General features: G+C 42.8%; 2 protein-coding genes and 6 non-coding genes across 10 annotated transcripts in view; 1 reads left to right on the top strand and 7 right to left on the bottom strand.

Annotated features, from left to right (window-relative positions):
- Nucleotides 1-9,173, bottom strand: part of pik3c2g (phosphatidylinositol-4-phosphate 3-kinase catalytic subunit type 2 gamma) — a 17,081-nt gene extending 7,908 nt beyond the window's left edge. Inside the window, exons 1-17 of one of the 3 annotated variants that reach the window (XM_039647475.2) lie at nucleotides 9,073-9,173; nucleotides 8,598-8,894; nucleotides 5,978-6,057; nucleotides 5,662-5,840; nucleotides 5,356-5,470; nucleotides 5,160-5,271; nucleotides 5,007-5,077; nucleotides 4,510-4,573; nucleotides 3,826-3,951; nucleotides 3,722-3,752; nucleotides 3,451-3,631; nucleotides 2,779-2,901; nucleotides 2,273-2,401; nucleotides 1,615-1,729; nucleotides 1,126-1,283; nucleotides 846-1,031; nucleotides 79-172 (exon numbers count right to left, since the gene is read on the bottom strand). In XM_039647475.2, the coding sequence (XP_039503409.2) occupies nucleotides 79-172; nucleotides 846-1,031; nucleotides 1,126-1,283; nucleotides 1,615-1,729; nucleotides 2,273-2,401; nucleotides 2,779-2,901; nucleotides 3,451-3,631; nucleotides 3,722-3,752; nucleotides 3,826-3,951; nucleotides 4,510-4,573; nucleotides 5,007-5,077; nucleotides 5,160-5,271; nucleotides 5,356-5,470; nucleotides 5,662-5,840; nucleotides 5,978-6,057; nucleotides 8,598-8,816 (1,983 nt within the window). In that variant the 5' untranslated portion in view covers nucleotides 8,817-8,894; nucleotides 9,073-9,173. Of the gene's footprint in view, nucleotides 1-78; nucleotides 173-845; nucleotides 1,032-1,125; nucleotides 1,284-1,614; nucleotides 1,730-2,272; nucleotides 2,402-2,778; nucleotides 2,902-3,450; nucleotides 3,632-3,721; nucleotides 3,753-3,825; nucleotides 3,952-4,509; nucleotides 4,574-5,006; nucleotides 5,078-5,159; nucleotides 5,272-5,355; nucleotides 5,471-5,661; nucleotides 5,841-5,977; nucleotides 6,058-8,597 lie in introns of all 3 variants that reach the window. The other 2 variants (XM_089135233.1, XM_039647476.2) reach the window with 2 other exon arrangements.
- A 675-nt stretch (nucleotides 9,174-9,848) lies between these two features.
- On the bottom strand, nucleotides 9,849-9,920 carry trnaw-cca (transfer RNA tryptophan (anticodon CCA)). The gene has a single exon. It is a non-coding gene; the product is annotated as a tRNA-Trp (tRNA).
- Nucleotides 9,921-10,346: 426 nt separating this feature from the next.
- On the bottom strand, nucleotides 10,347-10,418 carry trnaw-cca (transfer RNA tryptophan (anticodon CCA)). The gene has a single exon. It is a non-coding gene; the product is annotated as a tRNA-Trp (tRNA).
- A 260-nt stretch (nucleotides 10,419-10,678) lies between these two features.
- Nucleotides 10,679-10,750, bottom strand: trnaw-cca (transfer RNA tryptophan (anticodon CCA)). The gene has a single exon. It is a non-coding gene; the product is annotated as a tRNA-Trp (tRNA).
- Nucleotides 10,751-10,844: 94 nt separating this feature from the next.
- Nucleotides 10,845-10,916, bottom strand: trnaw-cca (transfer RNA tryptophan (anticodon CCA)). Its single transcript has one exon. It is a non-coding gene; the product is annotated as a tRNA-Trp (tRNA).
- A 1,418-nt stretch (nucleotides 10,917-12,334) lies between these two features.
- On the bottom strand, nucleotides 12,335-12,406 carry trnaw-cca (transfer RNA tryptophan (anticodon CCA)). The gene has a single exon. It is a non-coding gene; the product is annotated as a tRNA-Trp (tRNA).
- Nucleotides 12,407-13,134: 728 nt separating this feature from the next.
- LOC120459954 (fibulin-7) lies at nucleotides 13,135-22,099 on the top strand. Its single transcript, XM_089135234.1, has 9 exons — nucleotides 13,135-13,232; nucleotides 13,992-14,268; nucleotides 16,997-17,156; nucleotides 17,249-17,419; nucleotides 19,465-19,590; nucleotides 20,469-20,639; nucleotides 20,883-21,020; nucleotides 21,094-21,229; nucleotides 21,412-22,099. Exons 2-9 carry the CDS (start codon nucleotides 14,173-14,175, stop codon nucleotides 21,770-21,772), a joined length of 1,359 nt encoding a protein of 452 aa, XP_088991360.1. The 5' UTR covers nucleotides 13,135-13,232; nucleotides 13,992-14,172; the 3' UTR covers nucleotides 21,773-22,099.
- trnaw-cca (transfer RNA tryptophan (anticodon CCA)) lies at nucleotides 13,164-13,235 on the bottom strand. Its single transcript has one exon. It is a non-coding gene; the product is annotated as a tRNA-Trp (tRNA).
- Nucleotides 22,100-22,102: the final 3 nt, after the last annotated feature.

Below are 22,102 nucleotides of genomic sequence, written 5' to 3' on the forward strand. Positions count from 1 at the left end.
TGCGTGTAGATGCATCTCAGATGTGTGTGTGTGTGTCTCTCAGATGTGTGTGTGTGTGTGTGTGTGTGTGTGTCTGACCTGCACCAGTTGTGGCAGAAACTCCTCCAGTTGACTGTCACACATCTGCTGGAAATGCTGCACAGCCACTGAACGCACAAACTGGTCATGAAACCTGAAAGATCATCACACTAAACCATCAGAGTGTGTGTGTGTGTGTGTGTGTCCTGATGAGCAACTACAGACACTCCACTGTATAGATAAGATAAGACTGTATTGATAAGTTGATAACTCCACTGTACTGATAAATCACACAACAGGATCGGGAAAACCAATCACTGAAACGCAGCTTTACAGTTCAAATTATACACCAGTTTTATAAAATGACAAACCTCATATTTTAGCAACTTTATCATAAGACCAAATGATAAATTATTGTATTTATATACACACACACACACACTGAACAAAATTATAAACGCAACACTTTTGTTTTTGCCCCCATTTTTCATGAGCATTCTTTGTACAAAAAAGGCCTATTTCTCTCAAATATTGTTCACAAATCAGTCTAAATCTAGACAGATGCACTTTTATCATGAAAGATGCACTTTTATCATGACAGATGCACTTTTATGATGGACAGATGCACTTTTATCATGACAGATGCACTTTTATTACGGACAGATGCACTTTTCATGCACACAATGTCATATACTGTAAACCTAGGTAGGCTTGAGGGTGAGTAAATCATGAGCTAAATTTCCTTTTTGGATGAACCAACCCTTTAAGAATTGATAGCCTAACCCTAGTGTATTGAAGCGGTGACGGGGAACAGAAACAGCACGTACTCGTGGCTCAGGAGGAACAAGGCTTCCTCGCAGCTGATTCGCCAGCGCCGCAGGATCCCGTAGATCTCGGGCTGGTCCTGCGGTCTCCACGTAGGGGCGCTGCCCAACACCAGGTGCAGGAGAGAGTTCCTCGAGCTGCACGCCTGCCGTCTGCTCCACAGGAACACCTTCTCGTTCTCAGTCAACCTGCGGGCGATCGACAGAGGAAGTGACATCAGTGTCCACATCAGTGTCATCATTACCCACAGCTTCAGGAGAGAGGAGGTCATCTGATACTGACAGCGACAGGCAGTGTTTCTGAGACACGTCTGCTATTCTCTTATGCAGCTCGTCACACACGGGTTCACACACGGGTTCACACACGGGAGACTCGAGGACGGACCCGGGCCGTGCGGACGCTCGCTCGTATCGCCACTGTTCAGAGTCTGGGAAAACAAGCTTAACACACATAAAGCAGATTCATTTATGACCTTAAGCCATAACAACTTCTACATTTATACTCTGGGATGAATGCCACAAAACATTTCAAGAGGAAGAAATGTGGTTGAATATGTTCATATATACACATGGTCCCTCATTAGAAGAAAACACGCCTGTAAAACATCTGGCTTTTGTGATGTAAAAAATGAAAGAGATAAATCATATCAGACCTTTTGTACCTTTAATATAACATCACAATCACAAGCTATGCAGTGACACTACAGTACTGATGTATCCAGAGCGTGTGTGTGTGTGTGTGTGTGTGTGTGTGCAGTACGGACGAGCTGACCTGTAGAATGACCCCCGTGGGCTGCCGATGGCCGTGGGTCAGTGCTGATGACGGAGGACACCTGGGCGGCACCTGCGTGGACATGCTGAGCAGAACCGTGCCGTGAACCAGAGTCCTGCAACACACACATCAATCACAGCAGCTCACAGAAACACGGACCACGGCGCTCCAGAACCACAAATTCAGTAATTAGGACAAAAAGTATTGACAGCAAACAGGACTCTTACGGTCACTGACACAATTTACACAAGAACATCATGTGTACTAATGGGCTTTTACTGCAAAACAAAAACACACAACAACTGCAACAACCGCAGCTTTTTCTGTCACTTCGGGACGCAAAAAAAACTCCCTCAAAAATCCTGGCGGGACGGATAATTGTTGACAAAATTCACTTTTATGATTGATGTTTTGGTAAGTATATTGTTTATTTCTTGCTGCATTATTTGTTTACTTGCTATATTGTTGTTGACAATATCTTTGACTTTCATACATCTTTCAACTTTGTTATAATTTATGAAATATTTCATCTGTAGTTGGAAAACTGTTTGAGTCATCAGGAATGTGTGTTTGCGTTCGTGTGTGTAGAGCATCTGAGAAACAGAAGACAACTAAGAGAAATCGGTGCTTAATTAAGAGAGAGTGTTTGATGGCATACCTGTTACTGAAGAGAGCGAGGGCCGCCCAGCAGAGGAGCTCGGGGTTTCGGGACTGTTTTGAGCCCAACAGATGAAAAGTGAGCATTGATTCATACGGCAGCTCTCCAACTGGAACAGGAAACACCAGCCTGAACACACACACAGAAACAGACAGATCATCAGGGTGAAACACCATTTTTACTCTGAAATGTCACAGTGCTCTGATTGGTCAACTGGAGCAGTTTGCTGTGATTGGTCGAGTGCTTCGAGTGTGTTTGGAAAATGTCCCGCCCCAGTTTAACACACAACTAACCCTAACTCCACCAGGCCCCGCCCCTTTATTCTGTGTATGGATTATTATAATGAGGAATATTGTGACGTGTTCGTTCAGCTCAAGACTACAGTGGAGGCGTTCAGGAGTTCAGAAACATTTAAACCCAACGCCAAAAAGGCAAACACAAACCAAAACAGGGTTAGTTCATGACGAATCTGATCAACTGTATGAAGCGAGCGTCCGGGGTCTTACAGGCGGCTGCAGCGGATCCTGCAGTGCAGCGTCAGTGACGTGCTGATGTTCTCACACACGACCGGCTCCGTCAGACTCCTGCCGCAGTGTGTGAGCGAGCAGCGCACGCTGAAGTGATCGTAGCTGAAACACACACCACATCTCATTCAGTCATCAATGTTCTCTGTGCATTAAAGACACTGTTCCCCCATAGAGCGCCAGTCACTCCGGCTAGCGGCCGATGCCGTGACGCTCGTTAGCTAGTTACAGTAGTTCACGCGCGTATGCTAGTGCGGATTTGAAATAAAGTGATGTTTTTAGTTTTATTCAGTTTCATTCAGATTGTTGTTCCAACACTTTTCAGGTTGTATTAACAACTTACAATTTATAGAAAAACTTTCTTGAGAAATTTAAGGCAATTCATTACCACATATTTGTCTAGTAATGTGAAATTGAAAAGAAAAGAGTTTGGTAGCACTTTATTTTACAGTATGTGGCCGTGCACTTACTAAGAAAGTACTGGGTTATATAAGGTACAGTCAAACCAAACATTACTCAGACGGTTGATATTGTACCAGCGGGCGCAGGACACTAGAGCTCATCTCTGTAAGGGTGTCTGAATCGAGTGAAACTGCAGGGGTTACTTTAGTGTTAGCAGAGTGTGTGTGTGTGTGTGTTAAACATCAGTCGTACCCGTGGACCCAGTCGGGCAGGAGCCTGTAGAAGCCGCTCAGGTCGAGCTGTAGCATGTGTGTGTTGAGCCGGACGTCGGACGCTGGCGGATCGGGAACATCCGGTCCTCTGAAGTCCAAATCAAAGTTTGTGAAGAAAATGTGGAGCAGCTTCAGCAGAGCTTGGTGGAGCTCGACTACAGCTGAAACATGCACAGACACACACATCACAGACCAGACACTCGTCCCCTACAGATCCGACGTTTCAAAACGTCCCTTTATTGAAGACTCACCCGTTTCACAGTCACTGGTTTCCACTGGAGTCTGGGGAACAGAGCATTATAATTAATGATAATCCCTTCAGTGACACACATGCAGCGAGAGCGAGACGCTGTACCTGTGCCAGAGGAGCGAAGCGCTCCAGCCGCCCGACGGCCTCCTCCAGATCTGCTGTAGTCACGCCACACATCTGCTCACACACACCGCCAACGCTGTCCACCACCACACACACACACACACCACACTGACACACACTCATTCATTACATTCAGTCATGTCTCTCGGGTTACTTAAAGGAATCGTTCACTTCAAAATGAAAACTCGGTCATCGTTTACTCAAAATATTTTGAAGAATGTGGGTAACCAAACAGTTGTTGGACCCCATTCACTTCCATTGTAGGGGAAAAAACACTGTGGAAGTCAATGGGGTCCAACAACTGCTTGGTTACCCACATTCTTAAAAACATCTTCCATTATTCAGCAGAAGAAATAAATTCACACAGGTTTCAAACAACTTGAGGGGAGTAAATGACGACAATTTTCATTTTTAAATGAATCGTTCCTTTAATATTCAGCAATATCACTGATTTGACTGCAGATGAGAACAAAACTTGAACTGAATTGATTGGAATAATGACAGTATGGGGTCCTGCAGAGACGTTTTGCAGCTGGTTTCATAATTACACAACATCATTTTGACCACTTGACTACAGTCCATCCATCCGCTCAGATCACGCAGAATAAACTCTACAGTATTTCTAAGAATTTCAATCATGCATGTGGAGGTCAGCGAAACACAAACCTGGCTTCTCATGAGCTCGTTTACTGCCTTGCTGTAGATATTTAGTTTCTCCTGCAGACACGACCTACGAGAACAAATGATTTTCAATGTGAATCGGTAATTTGAAATGGTGGGAATCTATTTCTGTACATTTCCCACATGCAGATATGCAACATTTGGAGCAAAACAAAGTTCAATTTCTAAAATGCAATTTGAATTTGTCAGTTCCAGTTCTAGTTTTAATGTAAATGCCTTTATGTACAAAATTTCAAATAAAATTGATGCAAATCCATGAAGGACAAACACATTATTTTAAAATTAAGTTTTCATGAACACTATGCAATAAATTCCATGTTGGTAAGAAAATGCATTGACCGCATTCACATATTCACGTCACAGCAAACAACATAATCAATTTTAATTTAGCAAATCGTGACAGGAATACCATACATAGAAAACGTACTTTTCAAAAGGAATTTTGTCAGTTTTATGCTTTTATAGCACAGACGTAAACACACCTTATCGTGCTGGACGCAGAAGCGGACTCGAGGACTGGGTTAAAATGAAACGCCTGCCTGTCGTCTTCCTCCTACAGACACATGCAGTCTCATAACAACAGGAGCTTCTTCAAATGAGTAATTGTTTTGAGCCACCGTAATCAAATGTCGTACATCTCGCGCCAGGGTTTTGTCAATGCTGTCCCAGAGCATCATCCTCACGGGAACATCTGAAGCAAACTTATGATGCACATGGATCTGCTCGTGAGATCCCAAGATTTCATCACTGGAAGAGGCCAAAACAACGGCACTTGAACAACAGCGGAGAGAGCATTTCATTCAGCATCAACGAGAACATCAGATCCACTACCTTCTGAGAAACTCCTCAGAGTCACAGAGCTTCATCAGGTATTGCCCACTGACTCCAGCTTGATGATCCAGGGTCTCCAGAACCGCCTCCATCAGTTCCCGGGCTGTGCTGTTCACTGATTAAACAATGCAAATAAAGTTTGCCAAACTGTCCTAAAAGCTCCTACTTGTGCTAAAAACTGATCCATACATAAGTCCTTAAAAGTTTGACCTGATCTCATAACATTAAAGTGTGGGCAGTCCAAAAGAATATGTTTACAGACAAGTTGGTCCTACAGTATTGATATTTTGGTACTGCAGCTCTTACGTCTCCATCTGATGGGAAGTTCCACAGAACGCCACGGCACAGAGACCCTGAAGAGCAGGTCATCGGACACGAGCACAGGATCCACACGGGCCCAGAACACACTCCTGCTGGACTCGCCACGACCCCACGACACACTCCTGCTGGACTCGCCACGGGTCACACTGTGTTCTGAGAGGATTCTGACAGACAACAGCATTACACACACACACACACACACACACACACACACACAGATGTGCTCAGTTCCTCATTTTGGAGCAGTGATCTGCTTTATGAAAGTATCTGTGTGAACTGTGAACTGATTTCTGCATCTTACTGCGATGTTGACTTGCAGAGCAATGCTGTTCGGCTGTTGCTGCCTCGGGCTGAATCGATTAAATCGATGTTCCAAGAGTCCTGTAGACAGAAGAGAGCAGACAACATAATATGTACAGTTATAGAGCACTTGAAGCAAAGTCTATTCTCCTCTGTTGCACAGCAGGAAACAATGTAAACTTACACTTTACAAGCCATGATGATGAATATAAAAAGCAGTAAAGAGAAAGAAAAGCCTTTTCTTGTTCACTATTGGTGGTCATTTTGAAACCTTTTTGCACCAGGACTAGGGTTGGGCATCTTTTTAATTTTACCGATTCTGATTCTGCTTATCGATAAGAGGAATTGAAATTAAAATTTTATAAATTTTCGATTCTTGACCTCAAGTATTTTCGATTCCCAACCGTAACCAGTTTCTAAAACAAACAGACCTCTATATAAATCTATTGGTCCATTGTTAAATCGTAATGTGTTCAGCATTTTGCAACAAATATTTCTCATCATTTCTACACTATTTAAAGTTGTGATGCAAGTTGGATAGATTATAAATTTAGCACATTTAGTCTGGGAAGCACTTTTGAAAATGGGGAATGATGAGGAGACATTATTCTCTTCAGCCTTCAACCATCAAACACCAAAAAAAAAGTTTAACAACATATTAACAAATTACTTTCAAAAGAACATGAATAACTTCAAAATCTCATAGGCCCATAATAGACATATTAAATATCACAGTAAACTTCCTTTAGCCAACGACTCTGTGTTACAAATATGGTAGACGCATAACGTCTGCCACTGAGGCTGCCGGGGGACATCGGTGGCTTGAATCTGGCAGGCTGAGATACAGTTCGAAGGGACACATCTGGGAACGCTGCTGATGAAATCGATCCCAAGGGGAATCCATAGCCCCCTTTTCCCTTCTCATCTGGTTTCCGGATAAAAGAGTCAGCTAGAAAGCATCCCCCGGTCGGCCACTTTGCTGTCGTATTATATTTCGGTCTTGTCGAGGTGTGTGTTGGTCACTGGGAGCATCATCGTTAACGCGCCACCGAGTTTCCTTTCAGTAATATTAGTTCAATAATATTACTGATCAGTTTTATCTCCTCAGCATCAGATAGCTTAAGATGAACTCGGTGCTGCGACAAACTATTGACTCTCTCTTTTCCAGCACTTTAGACACAGTTCCTCCTTTGCGCTTAAAGAAGATTAAGGATAGCCAGACGCGTGTTACAACGAGCACACACACACACACACACACACACACACACACACACACACACACACACACGGGCCCTTAAGAGAGCAGCCAGAAACATGGAGCGAAACTGGGAGAAAACTAAACTAGAGGCATTCCTCCGGATTTGATGGAAGGAGAGCTCGATCGCATACAGAGAGGCCTTTAAAACCTGCTAGATCTGCTTATTTTTCAACACTCTTAAAAGAAAATAAACATAATCCTTGGTATCTATTTGAACCAGTGGCTAAACTAACGTAAAATAAAGCTTCAACCCCAGATGTTTCCAAGCAGCACAGCAGTAATGACTTTATGAATTTCTTTACTTGCAAGATTGATAATATTAGGGAGAAAATTATAACTATGCAACCGTCTACTGCAGTATCATTGCTTCATTGTTTCATTGCTGCTATAGAAGAGGAAGAATTGTCTAAGCTTGTTAATTCATCTATATCTACAACTTGTATGCTATAAATGATAAGCTTACACTTGAACTATGACCCAGAATCTGCCCCACCTAAGGAGCTGCTACTGTGCTTTATTTTATTCATTTAGGCCTATTGTTTGCTTGATATATTAATAAAATTAATATATTAAGCATCTAATTTTTTAGTAGCCTAGTACTAAACATAGTAGTTGAAGTAGTAAACCGTTAAATATAATTATAGTTAACGTTTAGCTAGAAGCTAAAGCCTTTTCTTCGACGCTAATGTTCAGTGTAGGTTATGGTGAAAATTAATGCAGGACAGACAGACTATGGTTTTATAGCTTCTATGGTTTTACCAGATGTCACAGGACTGGATTGTAATTGTAATGGCTGTATGTATGCGTGGCTGTACACTCAAGTCAAGCCAAAAATTATTCAGACACCAGATATCAGTTTATATATATATATATATATATATATTTTTTTTTTTTTTTTACTAGTGTGTGCAGAAAACTATAGTTCATTTATGTAAGTGAGGAGAGCAACATATAGTAAACTGGACATGTTATTCCCAAAAATTCATTATACACTGACTACCAGTAAGATTTATAAAAACTTGCTTAAGTGTGTTTTGTGTAAGTGCTAATGCTCTTTTTACACACACACTGAACAACATGAAGCATTGCTTGGTCACTGGTTGAGCTAAACTGGTATTATCTAATTGTGGAGTTCAATTGAACAGATATTCAACATAATTCATGTGTGAGAGTCCAACAGAAGGACGGACTAAACCAGTCAAATATCCACTGATCTGAGACCTGAGTTCTGTCATAATCATAAACTACACCCGATAAACTGATGATAATGTGAGAAATGTTGAAGGGTTACATTTTTGTTTGACTGTATGTGAGTGCGCTGTGTGTGTGTGTGTGTTGTGTGTAATCAGAGAGGATCTGTTACCTGAGGCTCGCGCAGGTGTTGTACAGGTGTTTTCCTCACAGCTGTTTCCTCATTCTTCATGTCCACATTCACCTGCTCTTTCTTCTGATCGGCTGCTATTAAATCAGAGACGGGTGTGTATAAATCCAAATAATCCTGCTCTGAAAACACAGGAACATCCCATCCATGAAACACATGATCCACGGGTCTTCCAGCCGGATCTTCAGCACAAGGATCCATTGGATCGGAGACAGAGAGCTGTAGGCAGGCCGGTTTTATTTGTCTTTAGGTCCATAAATATGTATGGCATTTCTTCATCTGTAAAAGAAGAATGAAGTCAGAATGCAAGTTTAAGCAGGTTTTCCTTTCACTCTCTCACCGGCGCGGATCTTTTAGTCGTACTGAGTGAGATTGTGTGTGTCAGAATCGGAATAAAAGAGTATGTTGGACTGTTTTAGATAAAACGACTGTGAGAAAAACACAAGCGGGAAATCACCGGCAGGTTTCAGCGCGAAACTCTCGCGGACTCGGACTTCGCTCCTCCCACAGATGAACACCTGTATGGAGCGCCAGAGAGGACATAACTCTCACTGTCATCGAACGCAGACTTATAACATAAGTGGGTGGGAATAATGAACACAATTTTCTTGTTTTACTGGTGCAAATGGTCACCTGTGACCTGTAAATGTGCACTTTTTAAAAATACAGCACAATTTTATAATTATATTATTACATTCATTACATTATGTTGGACAGCTTAGGATCAAACTTAAATTTAATTATTACTTTTAAAGATAAGGTAAATACCAGTAAATAGAATTCAATGTTTAAAACATTAAAGTCCCTGTACAGTCAAAATTAAGTATGTGTTCTGAGTTTGTGACACCACAGAAAAATGTGTTATTAGCCATCCAGCCAAATTTGAATGATAAAAAAGCCGGCAAGTACACAAAATAAGCTATCAAAATCATGAAAAAATGAGCAGTTATCTCTGTTATCAAACGCTGGGGGGCGTGTCCGCTGGCTGCGCTGAAACCACGCCCACTCACGGGAAAGCTGTCGACGGTGATATTAGCTGATTAGCTTTTAGAGATGGGAGGATAAACGCTGAGGCGGGAGATAGCCGTTTCGGTCCCGTTCACCAGTGGATTATCAGTGAATAATCAGTGAATCCTAGTTGTCTCTGAGGAAAGTTTATAAAACAATCCAGTGTAAAACGATCACTGAATTCCAGAATTTTATCAAAGACTTGCGTTCGAAGAAGAGATTCATTGACCCCGACGTGATTTGAACACGCAACCTTCTGATCTGGAGTCAGACGCGCTACCGTTGCGCCACGAGGTCCTTCATTTTTGCCAAATTGCTCAGAAAACAAAAGGGTCTAGCCACAAGGATTCCTGAATTTTATCAAAGACTTGCATTCGAAGAAGAGATTCATTGACCCCGACGTGATTTGAACACGCAACCTTCTGATCTGGAGTCAGACGCGCTACCGTTGGGCCACGAGGTCCTTCATTATTGCAAAATTGCTCAGAAAAGAATAGGGTCTAGCCACAAGGATTCCTGAATTTTATCAAAGACTTGCATTCGAAGAAGAGATGCATTGACCCCGACGTGATTTGAACACGCAACCTTCTGATCTGGAGTCAGACGCGCTACCGTTGCGCAACGAGGTCCTTCATTATTGCCAAATTGCTCAGAAAAGAAAAGGGTCTAGCCACATGGATTCCTGAATTTTATCAAAGACTTGCATTCGAAGAAGAGATTCATTGACCCCGACGTGATTTGAACACGCAACCTTCTGATCTGGAGTCAGACGCGCTACCGTTGCGCCACGAGGTCCTTCATTATTGCCAAATTGCTCAGAAAAGAAAAGGGTCTAGCCACAAGGATTCCTGAATTTTTTCAAAGACTTGCATTCGAAGAAGAGTTTCATTGACCCCGACGTGATTTGAACACGCAACCTTCTGATCTGGAGTCAGACGCGCTACCGTTGTGCCACGAGGTCCTTCATTTTTGCCAAATTGCTCAGAAAAGAAAAGGGTCTAGCCACAAGGATTCCTGAATTTTATCAAAGACTTGCATTCGAAGAAGAGATTCATTGACCCCGACGTGATTTGAACACGCAACCTTCTGATCTGGAGTCAGACGCGCTACCGTTGCGCCACGAGGTCCTTGATTTTTGCCAAATTGCTCAGAAAAGAAAAGGGTCTAACCACAAGGATTCCTGAATTTTATCAAAGACTTGCATTCGAAGAAGAGATTCATTGACCCCGACGTGATTTGAACACGCAACCTTCTGATCTGGAGTCAGACGCGCTACCGTTGCGCCACGAGGTCCTTCATTATTGCCAAATTGCTCAGAAAAGAAAAGGGTCTAGCCACAAGGATTCCTGAATTTTATCAAAGACTTGCATTCGAAGAAGAGATTCATTGACCCCGACGTGATTTGAACACGCAACCTTCTGATCTGGAGCCAGACGCGCTACCGTTGCGCCACAAGGTCCTTTTTTTGGCAATTTGCTCAGAAAAGAAAAGGGTCTAGCCAGAAGGATTCCTGAATTTTATCAAAGACTTGCATTCGAAGAAGAGATTCATTGACCCCGACGTGATTTGAACACGCAACCTTCTGATCTGGAGCCAGACGCGCTACCGTTGCGCCACAAGGTCCTTTTTTTGGCAATTTGCTCAGAAAAGAAAAGGGTCTAGCCAGAAGGATTCCTGAATTTTATCAAAGACTTGCTTTCGAAGAAGAGATTCATTGACCCCGACATGATTTGAACATGCAACCTTCTGATCTGGAGTCAGACGCACTACCATTGCGCCACGAGGTCCTTGATTATTGCCAAGTTGCTCAGAAAAGAATAGGGTCTAGCCACAAGGATTCCTGAATTTTATCAAAGACTTGCGTTCGAAGAAGAGATTCATTGATCCCGACGTGATTTGAACACGCAACCTTCTGATCTGGAGTCAGACGCGCTACCGTTGGGCCACGAGGTCCTTCTTTTTTGTCAAATTGTTCAGAAAAGAAAAGGGTCTAGCCACAAGGATTCCTGAATTTTATCAAAGACTTGCTTTCGAAGAAGAGATTCATTGACCCCGACGTGCTTTGAACACGCAACCTTCTGATCTGGAGTCAGACGCGCTACCGTTGGGCCACGAGGTCCTTCATTATTGCAAAATTGCTCAGAAAAGAATAGGGTCTAGCCACAAGGATTCCTGAATTTTATCAAAGACTTGCTTTCGAAGAAGAGATTCATTGACCCCGACGTGCTTTGAACACGCAACCTTCTGATCTGGAGTCAGACGCGCTACCGTTGGGCCACGAGGTCCTTCTTTTTTGTCAAATTGTTCAGAAAAGAAAAGGGTCTAGCCACAAGGATTCCTGAATTTTATCAAAGACTTGTTTTCGAAGAAGAGATTCATTGACCCCGACGTGATTTGAACACGCAACCTTCTGATCTGGAGTCAGACGCGCTACCGTTGCGCAACGAGGTCCTTCATTATTGCAAAATTGCTCAGAAAAGAATAGGGTCTAGCCACAAGGATTCCTGAATTTTATCAAAGACTTGCATTCGAAGAAGAGATGCATTGACCCCGACGTGATTTGAACACGCAACCTTCTGATCTGGAGTCAGACGCGCTACCGTTGCGCAACGAGGTCCTTCATTATTGCCAAATTGCTCAGAAAAGAAAAGGGTCTAGCCACATGGATTCCTGAATTTTATCAAAGACTTGCATTCGAAGAAGAGATTCATTGACCCCGACGTGATTTGAACACGCAACCTTCTGATCTGGAGTCAGACGCGCTACCGTTGCGCCACGAGGTCCTTCATTATTGCCAAATTGCTCAGAAAAGAAAAGGGTCTAGCCACAAGGATTCCTGAATTTTATCAAAGACTTGCATTCGAAGAAGAGTTTCATTGACCCCGACGTGATTTGAACACGCAACCTTCTGATCTGGAGTCAGACGCGCTACCGTTGTGCCACGAGGTCCTTCATTTTTGCCAAATTGCTCAGAAAAGAAAAGGGTCTAGCCACAAGGATTCCTGAATTTTATCAAAGACTTGCATTCGAAGAAGAGATTCATTGACCCCGACGTGCTTTGAACACGCAACCTTCTGATCTGGAGTCAGACGCGCTACCGTTGCGCAACGAGGTCCTTCATTATTGCCAAATTGCTCAGAAAAGAAAAGGGTCTAGCCACAAGGATTCCTGAATTTTATCAAAGACTTGTTTTCGAAGAAGAGATTCATTGACCCCGACATGATTTGAACACGCAACCTTCTGATCTGGAGTCAGACGCGCTACCGTTGCGCCACGAGGTCCTTTTTTTCGGCAAATTTCTCAGAAAAGAATAGGGTCTAGCCACAAGGATTCCTGAATTTTATCAAAGACTTGCGTTCGAAGAAGAGATTCATTGACCCCGACATGATTTGAACACGCAACCTTCTGATCTGGAGCCAGACACGCTACCGTTACGCCACGAGATCCTTCTTTTTTGGCAAATTGCTCAGAAAAGAAAAGGGTCTAGCCACAAGGATTCCTGAATTTTATCAAAGACTTGCGTTCGAAGAAGAGACTCATTGACCCCGACGTGATTTGAACACGCAACCTTCTGATCTGGAGTCAGACGCGCTACCGTTGCGCCACGAGGTCCTTCTTTTTTGGAAAATTGCTCAGAAAAGAATAGGGTCTAGCCACAAGGATTCCTGAATTTTATCAAAGACTTGCTTTTGAAGAAGAGATTCATTGACCCCGACGTGATTTGAACACGCAATCTTCTGATCTGGAGTCAGACGCGCTACCGTTGCGCCACGAGTTCCTTTTTTTCGGCAAATTTCTCAGAAAAGAATAGGGTCTAGCCACAAGGATTCCTGAATTTTATCAAAGACTTGCGTTCGAAGAAGAGATTCATTGACCCCGACATGATTTGAACATGCAACCTTCTGATCTGGAGTCAGACGCACTACCGTTACACCACGAGGTCCTGCGGTTGGGCATGCAACCTTGGAGACAAAATGTAAACTATAATTTCTAACATTGTTACTTTCTCATTTATTCATTTTGCTGACGGTTTTATCTGCTTGTCTCCGCATTTCATGTGTTACTTTAATACCACTGTACTAATTGTTCTAAAAGTATATTGTTATGTTTTGTAATGTTTTTTCTTAAAAAGGGAGTAGCTAAAGGGTTAATATATGTACATGTCAAATTTATCTCTAAAATTAATTAATCCTCAATTTTTTTTAATTAGTAGATAGAGTTATAAAATATACATGTACAATTTGTACCGGGCCCAATATTTTCTTACAGTGGGCCTGAATAATGAATAATTTTAGAAGTTGATGAAGTTAACTCTAACAATGCAAAACACGAGTAAAGAAACTGTTTTCACAACTTCTGTCGACTCAGTAATCCAGCAGCTGCCCTGCGGTGTGTGGGGAACTCCCATGCGTCCAGAGATCCTCCTGCAGCTCTCTCACACGGAGGGGCTTTCAGAGCTCAGTCGGTCACCAATTTGGAGCTAAACAGAAACAGATACGCAGCATTTTCTTCACAGAATCCACTACACAAAGACATTTATTAACAATTAATGTATCCACTCAACGATTTAATGAAGACGATGAACCGAAGACACTCTATACTCCTTTCAATATTTATTTGTCAAGTTTATACAATGCTGGCTCAGGTGAGTGATATTCAATAAGTATTCGTTAAATAACAGAAAACTAGTGCTTTTTTGAGTAATTTAAGATTCTGTAACCTGAAAAAGAGCAAATATGAGAGTAAGATTCAGTTGCTTAAGTCACGTTTCAGTACAAAGGAGTTCATTCAGAGTGGGTTAAAGCTAAACATGTGTACGCCATTATATTTTGGCCACTCTTTTATTATTATAATGCAGAACGTGATGATGGTTTCAAATTATTCAAAAGCTACTGCAAAAGTATCTTTTATTGTAAATGTATCTGATTTTATCTGAATTTGTAGGAAGCCTAACAGCAGCACCAGTAGTTTTTTTTTCTTGTATGATAAAATATACAAAAATTAGTCCATATATGTTTAAGTTCTTGTCTTTGACATAGGCAATATAAAATCTTGAAATTAAATTGTGAAAAGTCTTTCAGTCTGACAGACTGTAGGCTTGCTGTGTGACTATAACAGATTTTCAATCTAGTCTACACAGCCACTCTATTCATCGGGATTTGAGGATAAACATCATGGAATGTTTTGGTGTACTCTTAAAGAGAACACTGTGAAACACACACCCACAGCTTCTGTTCCCGCCCACCGCTACACATGCGTCTCCAACACTGCGCCTTTATCTGTTATCCAGGCGCTTTACAGCAAGTTCAAATATTTATCCTGCTTACATAAGCCTTGCAAGATGAAAACATGACACGAAAAAGGAAAGCATAGTGCTCTCAGTAGCAGCCAATGAGAGGGAAGGAGCATCTGAGTTACTGTTGATCGTCGCCATGACTAACCGAGAAAGAAGTTCACATGAGTTTGTTAATTGTCAAAATAAAATACAAAATACTTGTGCTCCTAAACTTAAACCTCAAAAGGGTTTAGGATCTCAAAGAAGAAAAATTCAAGGTCATAGTGAAGACAATCCACAAGATCAGGAACCAGCCACATTATTGCACTCCTGCCCTGCTGACTTCATAACCATAATCCAACAATCAGCATCCAGAGCAGGTCAGAGGTCACGGGCTCCTCATCAGAGACTAAAAAAAGAAACAAGAACAGGAAATACAATCTTTTACATTGACTTGGCACATTTTAAAATGATTTTAGAAGCTTTTAAATAAATAAAAATATAGGTTAAACAGGGTGTATTGATCGATCGACAGGTTGTGTGTTTCCATTTGAAATATACATCAGAAATATCGTAAATATCATAAATGTATTACCATTTCATAATGCAATTCAAACATTGCATCTGAGATGACAGTAACTGTTGCTTCGTTTGATTTAATAGTTTTAAAGAAAAACACCAGCAATATGTCATGCTTAGATCATAAACATTTCATGATAACGAGATCAATTGACACCAATTACTGTGGACCATGAACCAACTGGAAGACATCTATCAATTTTTCATCATTCATACTCTTCTAGGGTCCTACTTTTCCAGACCATGTTGTCAGATCTGTCATTACTCTATGTTTGCAGATCTGTAATGAGAAATGTGGACTAATGAGTCAACAAGAGACAGATGATGGAAATATAGAAGGTGTTATCAATCCGTTGTTTTCCTTTTACAGTAAGCCAGGCGAGGAACACTTTTTGTTGATATTTATGATTAATGTCATTGAAGGTGATTAAAGAAATGTTCATACAGAAAATGAATGCACAATGAAATGTTTGGAACATTGGACAGCCTGTGTAAAGCTATGACCGTTTTGAAATTTGTGGGTAACACTATGGTCCATTTTAGACCATTCTATAACTATGAGTAACTGTGCAACTCAGGTAGGCCGTGGCGTTTAAACGATGCCCAATTGGCACTAAGGGAACTAAAGTGTGCCAAGAAAACATCCCCACACCATTACACCACCACCACCAGCCCAACAGTGGGAACAAAACATGATGATCCATGTTGGTACCCGGTGGGGTCTTCTGCTGTCGTAGCCCATCCTCCTCAAGGTTGTGTGTGTTGTGTCTTCACTGCATACTGTACCTCGGTTGTAACGAGTGGTTATTTCAGTCAAAGTTGCTCTTCTATCAGCTTGAATCAGTCGGCCCATTCTCCTCTGACCTCTCGCATCAACAAGGCATTTTGGCCCACAGGACTGACCCATACTGGATGTTTTTCCCTTCTCACTCCATTCTTTGTAAACCCTAGAAATGGTTGTGTGTGAAAATCCCAGTAACTGAGCAGATTGGGAAATACTCAGACACCAACAACCATTGCTTAAATCCCCTTTCTTTCCCATTCTGACATTCAGTTTGGAGTTCAGGAGATTGTCTTGACCAGGACCACACCCCTAAATGCATTGAAGACACTGCCGTGTGATTGGCTGATTAGATAATTACATTAATGAGAAATTGAACAGGTGTTCCTAATACTCCTTTAGGGGAGTTTATTAGTGGTTATATATGATGCATAGGAGTAAAACATGCCTTATTTGTCTGTTTAAGAGTGAATCAAGTTTAGCCCTTTCTAAACTGGTTTGGGTCAGGGTTAGGGTTAGGGTTAGGTACATCTCGATGATGTTTCTTGGCTATGATAAGCAGAGGTCTGAGACCACAGATGGTGGGCGCCGGGTCCTCGTTGAGAGAGGGGACTAGGTGATTATTTATGAAATATAATGCCTGATCTATTTCAGCCACTACTGCCTGTTTTACTGTACTGGATGCTGAATCAAACAGGTTATGCAAAAACCGTGATGAAAAATACATGTTTTTTTCAGGACTGTCCCAGCAAGCGAGACATACAGAACTCAATTCAACAGGCTCAAAAACTGCTTTCATCTCAGGAATCGTCATACTTGCAGAGTCTTCGTACTTTGAGGAAGAAACTCAACCTGCTGCATGACAGTGTCGCACGCCGGCCCGCTAAACCAAAGAACCGTAAGCGAACGACAGCTCAGACGGAATGACACGAGGCACACGTGCTTCATTTAGTTGAAAGCGTCCACATTGTTTGCTGTTGTCTTCCACAGTCACTTGCCCCGACCTGGAGCCTCCTGTGAACGGCAGAAAGCTGGGCAAGGCTCTGCTCGTCGGCCATGAAGTGCACTTCATCTGTGACGTGGGCTTCGAGCTGCTGGGCTCCGAGACGAGACAGTGTAAAGACTCGCTCAGCTGGAGTGGACATCAGCCCGTCTGCAAAGGTGTCCGCTCTTAAACACTCCTGTAGTCCATCTAAAGCCGCCTCAGGGCCGTCTCTCAACAACGGCTCGGTCTAGGAAACCAGGTGCATTTTCCAGTTGGTATTTCATTTGGTTCTATCAGAAAAATAATGTCTTTAAATGCCATCTCAAGTAGAAGTACACACATTCAGACCAATGTATGCGATACACCTGCTTCTAATGAGCATGTTTGGCCATTGAAGTGACTCCACTGAACACATCTTAATGCTGTACATTGATTTGCTGCCGTGGGTTAGTGAAGGTCCTTTTCTCTTCCAGCATGTCAACACAAAGTGAAGTCCTAACAGAAATGATTTACAGAGTCTTGTATGAACTTGCCTAACCCTATAAGAGCAGACCCGAAGCCCTGTTTAACGCACACAGATGCAGGTAAGTAGACTTAACTTTTAGTGAGCAGATGTGATAACGATCAGTCAAAGACGATGGAGACAATGAAGGACATGAAGAAGATCAGGAGCTTAAGAGTGTCTTCCCTTCCGAGACTAGAGCATCTCTGAGCGTCAGCGGTGAGTAAATGCAGTCCATGATTGGTTGTGTTTGCAGGTGGATATTATTAGATGTGATTTGACCTATTATTCCAACAATGTTTCATGTTGGATATATAATCCATGGAAATCTAAATAACTGGTAACTAGTAGGAACAGTGACCTGACGTCTACAGCTTCTGCGTGATGTCAGTAGGGTTCAGTAACTCACTGTGCGTTCAGTGTAAAGTACACTAGTGCAACATAATTAGACTGAGACTGTCATTTACCCAACCTCATGGTGTTCCAGACCAGTATGCATATCTTTCTTCTACAAAACACAAAGGACTGGTCATGGTTAACTTTTTTTGAATGGACAAAAAAAAGCTAAAAAGTCTTTGGAATGACATGAGAGTGAGGAGATGACGACGAAAGTGTTATTTTTTTGGGATAATCTATTTCAAAACCCTTTAATTGTCGAGTTTTACAGACTGAGTAGTACTCTCTACGTCCCTTGTGTGAAGTTTGAAGATCTTACTTAGAGCCGGTGGAAACCTTCCCTCTATCTCTCTGTTCCACACTGGAGACAGCTTTCTCTTGAAAACCTGTAATCTCTGGAAATACATACTCTATAGTTTTATATAACTCTTTACATTTGTATTCAAAGGTGCTGTAAGCATGTTTTCAATGGACAAAATTGTGCCAGATATTACCAAAATCCCGTGGACAGTCCCTTCGAACGGTCTAGAATTCAGCAGTCTGTGATTCAGCAGACTGTGGAGAGTCTTTGCTTTTCCAACATGTTCATTCTGCTGTGCACAAAATGAGGAGCATATAGACATTGTTTACTACACAAAGCCCAGAGCTGAACCCTTAACCCCATTGAGATGAGCGATGAGCGAGTGATGATGAGACGAGTGAGGCCTGACTGTTGAATATTTCATTTTCAAAGCATGAACTCCTGCGACTCTGCGACAGCTTCATTCTCCCACTCGATGTTGAAGAAGGGTTTGCTCCAGTGAGGTCAAGGGCTCGCGCTGGGTTCTCCAGTTGATCCTGAAGGTGTTCGTGAGATTCTCTGGGCTTTGGACAGATCCGCCCAGTTCTTCCACACCAATCTTAAACCACACGTATATGAACTTATTTTGCGCACAGATCCGTTGACATGCTGGAGCAAACGAAGACCTTCTCTAAACTGCTGAAGCACAGGATAGTGTAGAACAGTGATCTCAAACTCAATCTCTGCACAGTTTTGCTCCAACCCTAATCAAGACACACGTGATTCAGATCCATTGAGCTATTCAAAGTCTTCAGGATTACTAGAAACATCGTCACAGGTGTGAATTGGAGCTGGTTGGAGCTTAACTGTGCAGAGCTGTGTCCCTCCAGGAACTGAGTTTGAGATCACTGGTGTAGCATGTCGTCATATTGTGAAGCATCAAGACTTCATTCATTCATACCTCGCTTACGGCAACTTGACCTCCTCAGTTGTGGTTTTGCTTTTAGAATCTGAATCCTCAGTGTCTTTCTCTCCTCTCTCAGATATCGACGAGTGTCTGTCGTCACCGTGTGCCAACGGAGGATCCTGTACAGACGAGGTGAATGGATTCAGCTGTTCCTGTGCCCCGGGCTGGGCCGGCCCGGCCTGCGACTCTCCAACACCCACATGTTGGTTTGCATTTCATCAGAAGCTTTTTGGGGCACATTTACAGGCCCTGTTGTTGAGATGAAAAGATGTTACCAGGCCTGTCAAAGAATGAACTTCTGTACTGCCAGAGTAAGACACACACCTGCAGTGGCCCCAAACTGCTGTAACAGGCTATATTTTAAGAGGACAATTATGTGTCTGTGTACTTTGGCAAAACTGTGAAATGTTGTGTTATACCCTTGAAAATCAATTTACAGCTTATGTTCAATCTCCACATGCCTAAAAAATGGCTACAGATATGTCTCCTGGTCAATCAAAGGTGAAGTATGATCCCGTCACATCACGTAAGGCTAGCGTCCGTTCATTCCCTCAAACCGAGGCCGTGTGAGATTATATTGGGCATGTTCAGCAGTCCTTCATCTGGGGCTGCAGAAACATTAGAAACCTTCACCTTACATCACACTTATTAATTAAAAGATATTGAAAATCCCAAAAGTTGCTGTTTGTTTGAATACTTGCCCAAAAACACATTTTAATTTAATGATCTAATCAACATTCCCTCTAGTCCGTGGCGGATCCTGGCCGAAGTCAGTTCTGCAACTCCACTGATTCTGACATCCCAGTTCAACTACACAATATCGAGTCAGAGTCACTGGTGCTGATCAACATGCTCTTTGACGGTTTCAAGACAGCACACAATTGCTCAGCTCGTGTTTTTACTTGTACAAGAACTTGCATTGTTTGAATATATTCTCGCTGAGTACTTCTGATATTATTCATTACTATTATTGAACATTATTTCTATACAGCACTCTTGTGCATTGAGACGTGTTGAGCGTAAAGCAGGCTTCATGCTCTCTGGTGCACAACTGACTCTTGAAATCGGATCTCTCTGCAGTTTTTATGAACGTAATGAACACGTCCCCTGATGGCGAAGCCTCCTCCTTCCCACAGTCCCGCTCGTCCGCTTTCCTCCGCCAGCCCAGGTGTAGTCAGATCCAGGGAACCACACACTGCACCTGTGAGCCGGGGTTCTTCATCTCCGGCCGGGAGAACAGCGTCTGCACAGGTGCGCTTCTTCAGCCATCACTGTCACCAAACACACTCAAGGACGACACTGTTTATTAGAGGTCAAAGACTGGAATCCCATCTACAGAGACCCCTGCTGGTCAAGCTCAAACTCAGGTCTTTGATGGTTTTGGTCTCTGTCTTTGGGACCAGCGATGCTGATCTTTTCAGTAGGGACACAACGGCTCTTCTTCCGTCCAGTGACGTTTGTTTTAACCTGCTGTTCCTGTATGTTTTCTCCTAGACATAGACGAGTGTAAGCTGTTCCACACGGGCCAGGCGGGCCGTCTCTGCTTACACACGTGTGTGAACACTGCCGGCGGATACAGATGCTCCTGTCCTGCCGGTTACAACCTGACCCGTGATGGACGGAACTGCAAAGGTCATTCGGTAACAGCAAAAGATGCACTCGGGACACTCTTCGGCCTCGATTCTGACCCTGTTTTTCCCTCCAGATATCGACGAGTGTGGATCCGGGCAGAACAACTGCACACGTGACCAGCTCTGCATCAACACCTACGGGGGCTTTCAGTGTGTTAAAGTGGAGTGTCCCCCGATTAGGAACGCCAGCTACGCCAAAACCTCTCCAACGTAAGCAACAGTCTACGAAGCATCTTTACTTTTTTAAAGGGATAGTTTACCCAAAAATTTAAATTAGCCCATGATTTACTGACCCTAAATCATCCTAGTGTATATGACACTCTCCGTTCAGAAGAATTGGGGTGAACTATCCCTTTAAAACAAAGAAACCTGTGAAAGTGTTGTGCTCTCAGGCGTTGCGAGAGGAACCCCTGCCCCGGGTCCAGCCGGACCTGCTCTCAGGCGCCCGTCTCCGTGTCCCACCATCACCTGTCGGTGGTGTCCGGGCTCTCGGCCCCTCGGGTCATGTTCCGGGTCTCCGCTGTGAGGATGATCGGAGACTCGCTGAATTTCGGTCTGCTGGAAGGCCGAGCTCGCCGGTTCTTCACCGTGAGGCGCTCAGACCGTCAGACGGGGGAACTCCTGCTGACCCGTCCGGTTCTGGGCCCGGCCACACTGGACCTGCAGGTGGAGATGAGCGAGCTGGAGCGCGGAGAACTGCTGGGCCGATACATCACCAAAATCACCATCTTTGTCTCACCATACGAGTTTTAGAGGCAAATACGGCCAATGGAAACACAATGGAAGCAATAACTCCCATATATCGCAAAAAAGTTTTCAAAAAGGAAGGACTTTTTTGATTGAAGTATTTATAGAGGAACAAGTTTTAGTTGCATAACATCGGTTAACGGAAACGCCATATTTTGCAATAGTTTTTTATCGACATTTAGACAATATTGCGAAAGTTGTGCCAAACTAATAATCATATGAGTCCAAGTTCTTTATGAAATATAAAGAGTAATTCAAGCTAGTGCATAACAATAAATACCCTTGATGTGAGAAAATAGAGACAGAACTAAAAAATAAAGCCAATCAACCCAAACG

Source organism: Pimephales promelas, chromosome 10 (assembly GCF_988280905.1).
Source record: "Pimephales promelas chromosome 10, fPimPro1.hap1.1, whole genome shotgun sequence".
Lineage (NCBI taxonomy): Eukaryota > Metazoa > Chordata > Actinopteri > Cypriniformes > Leuciscidae > Pimephales > Pimephales promelas.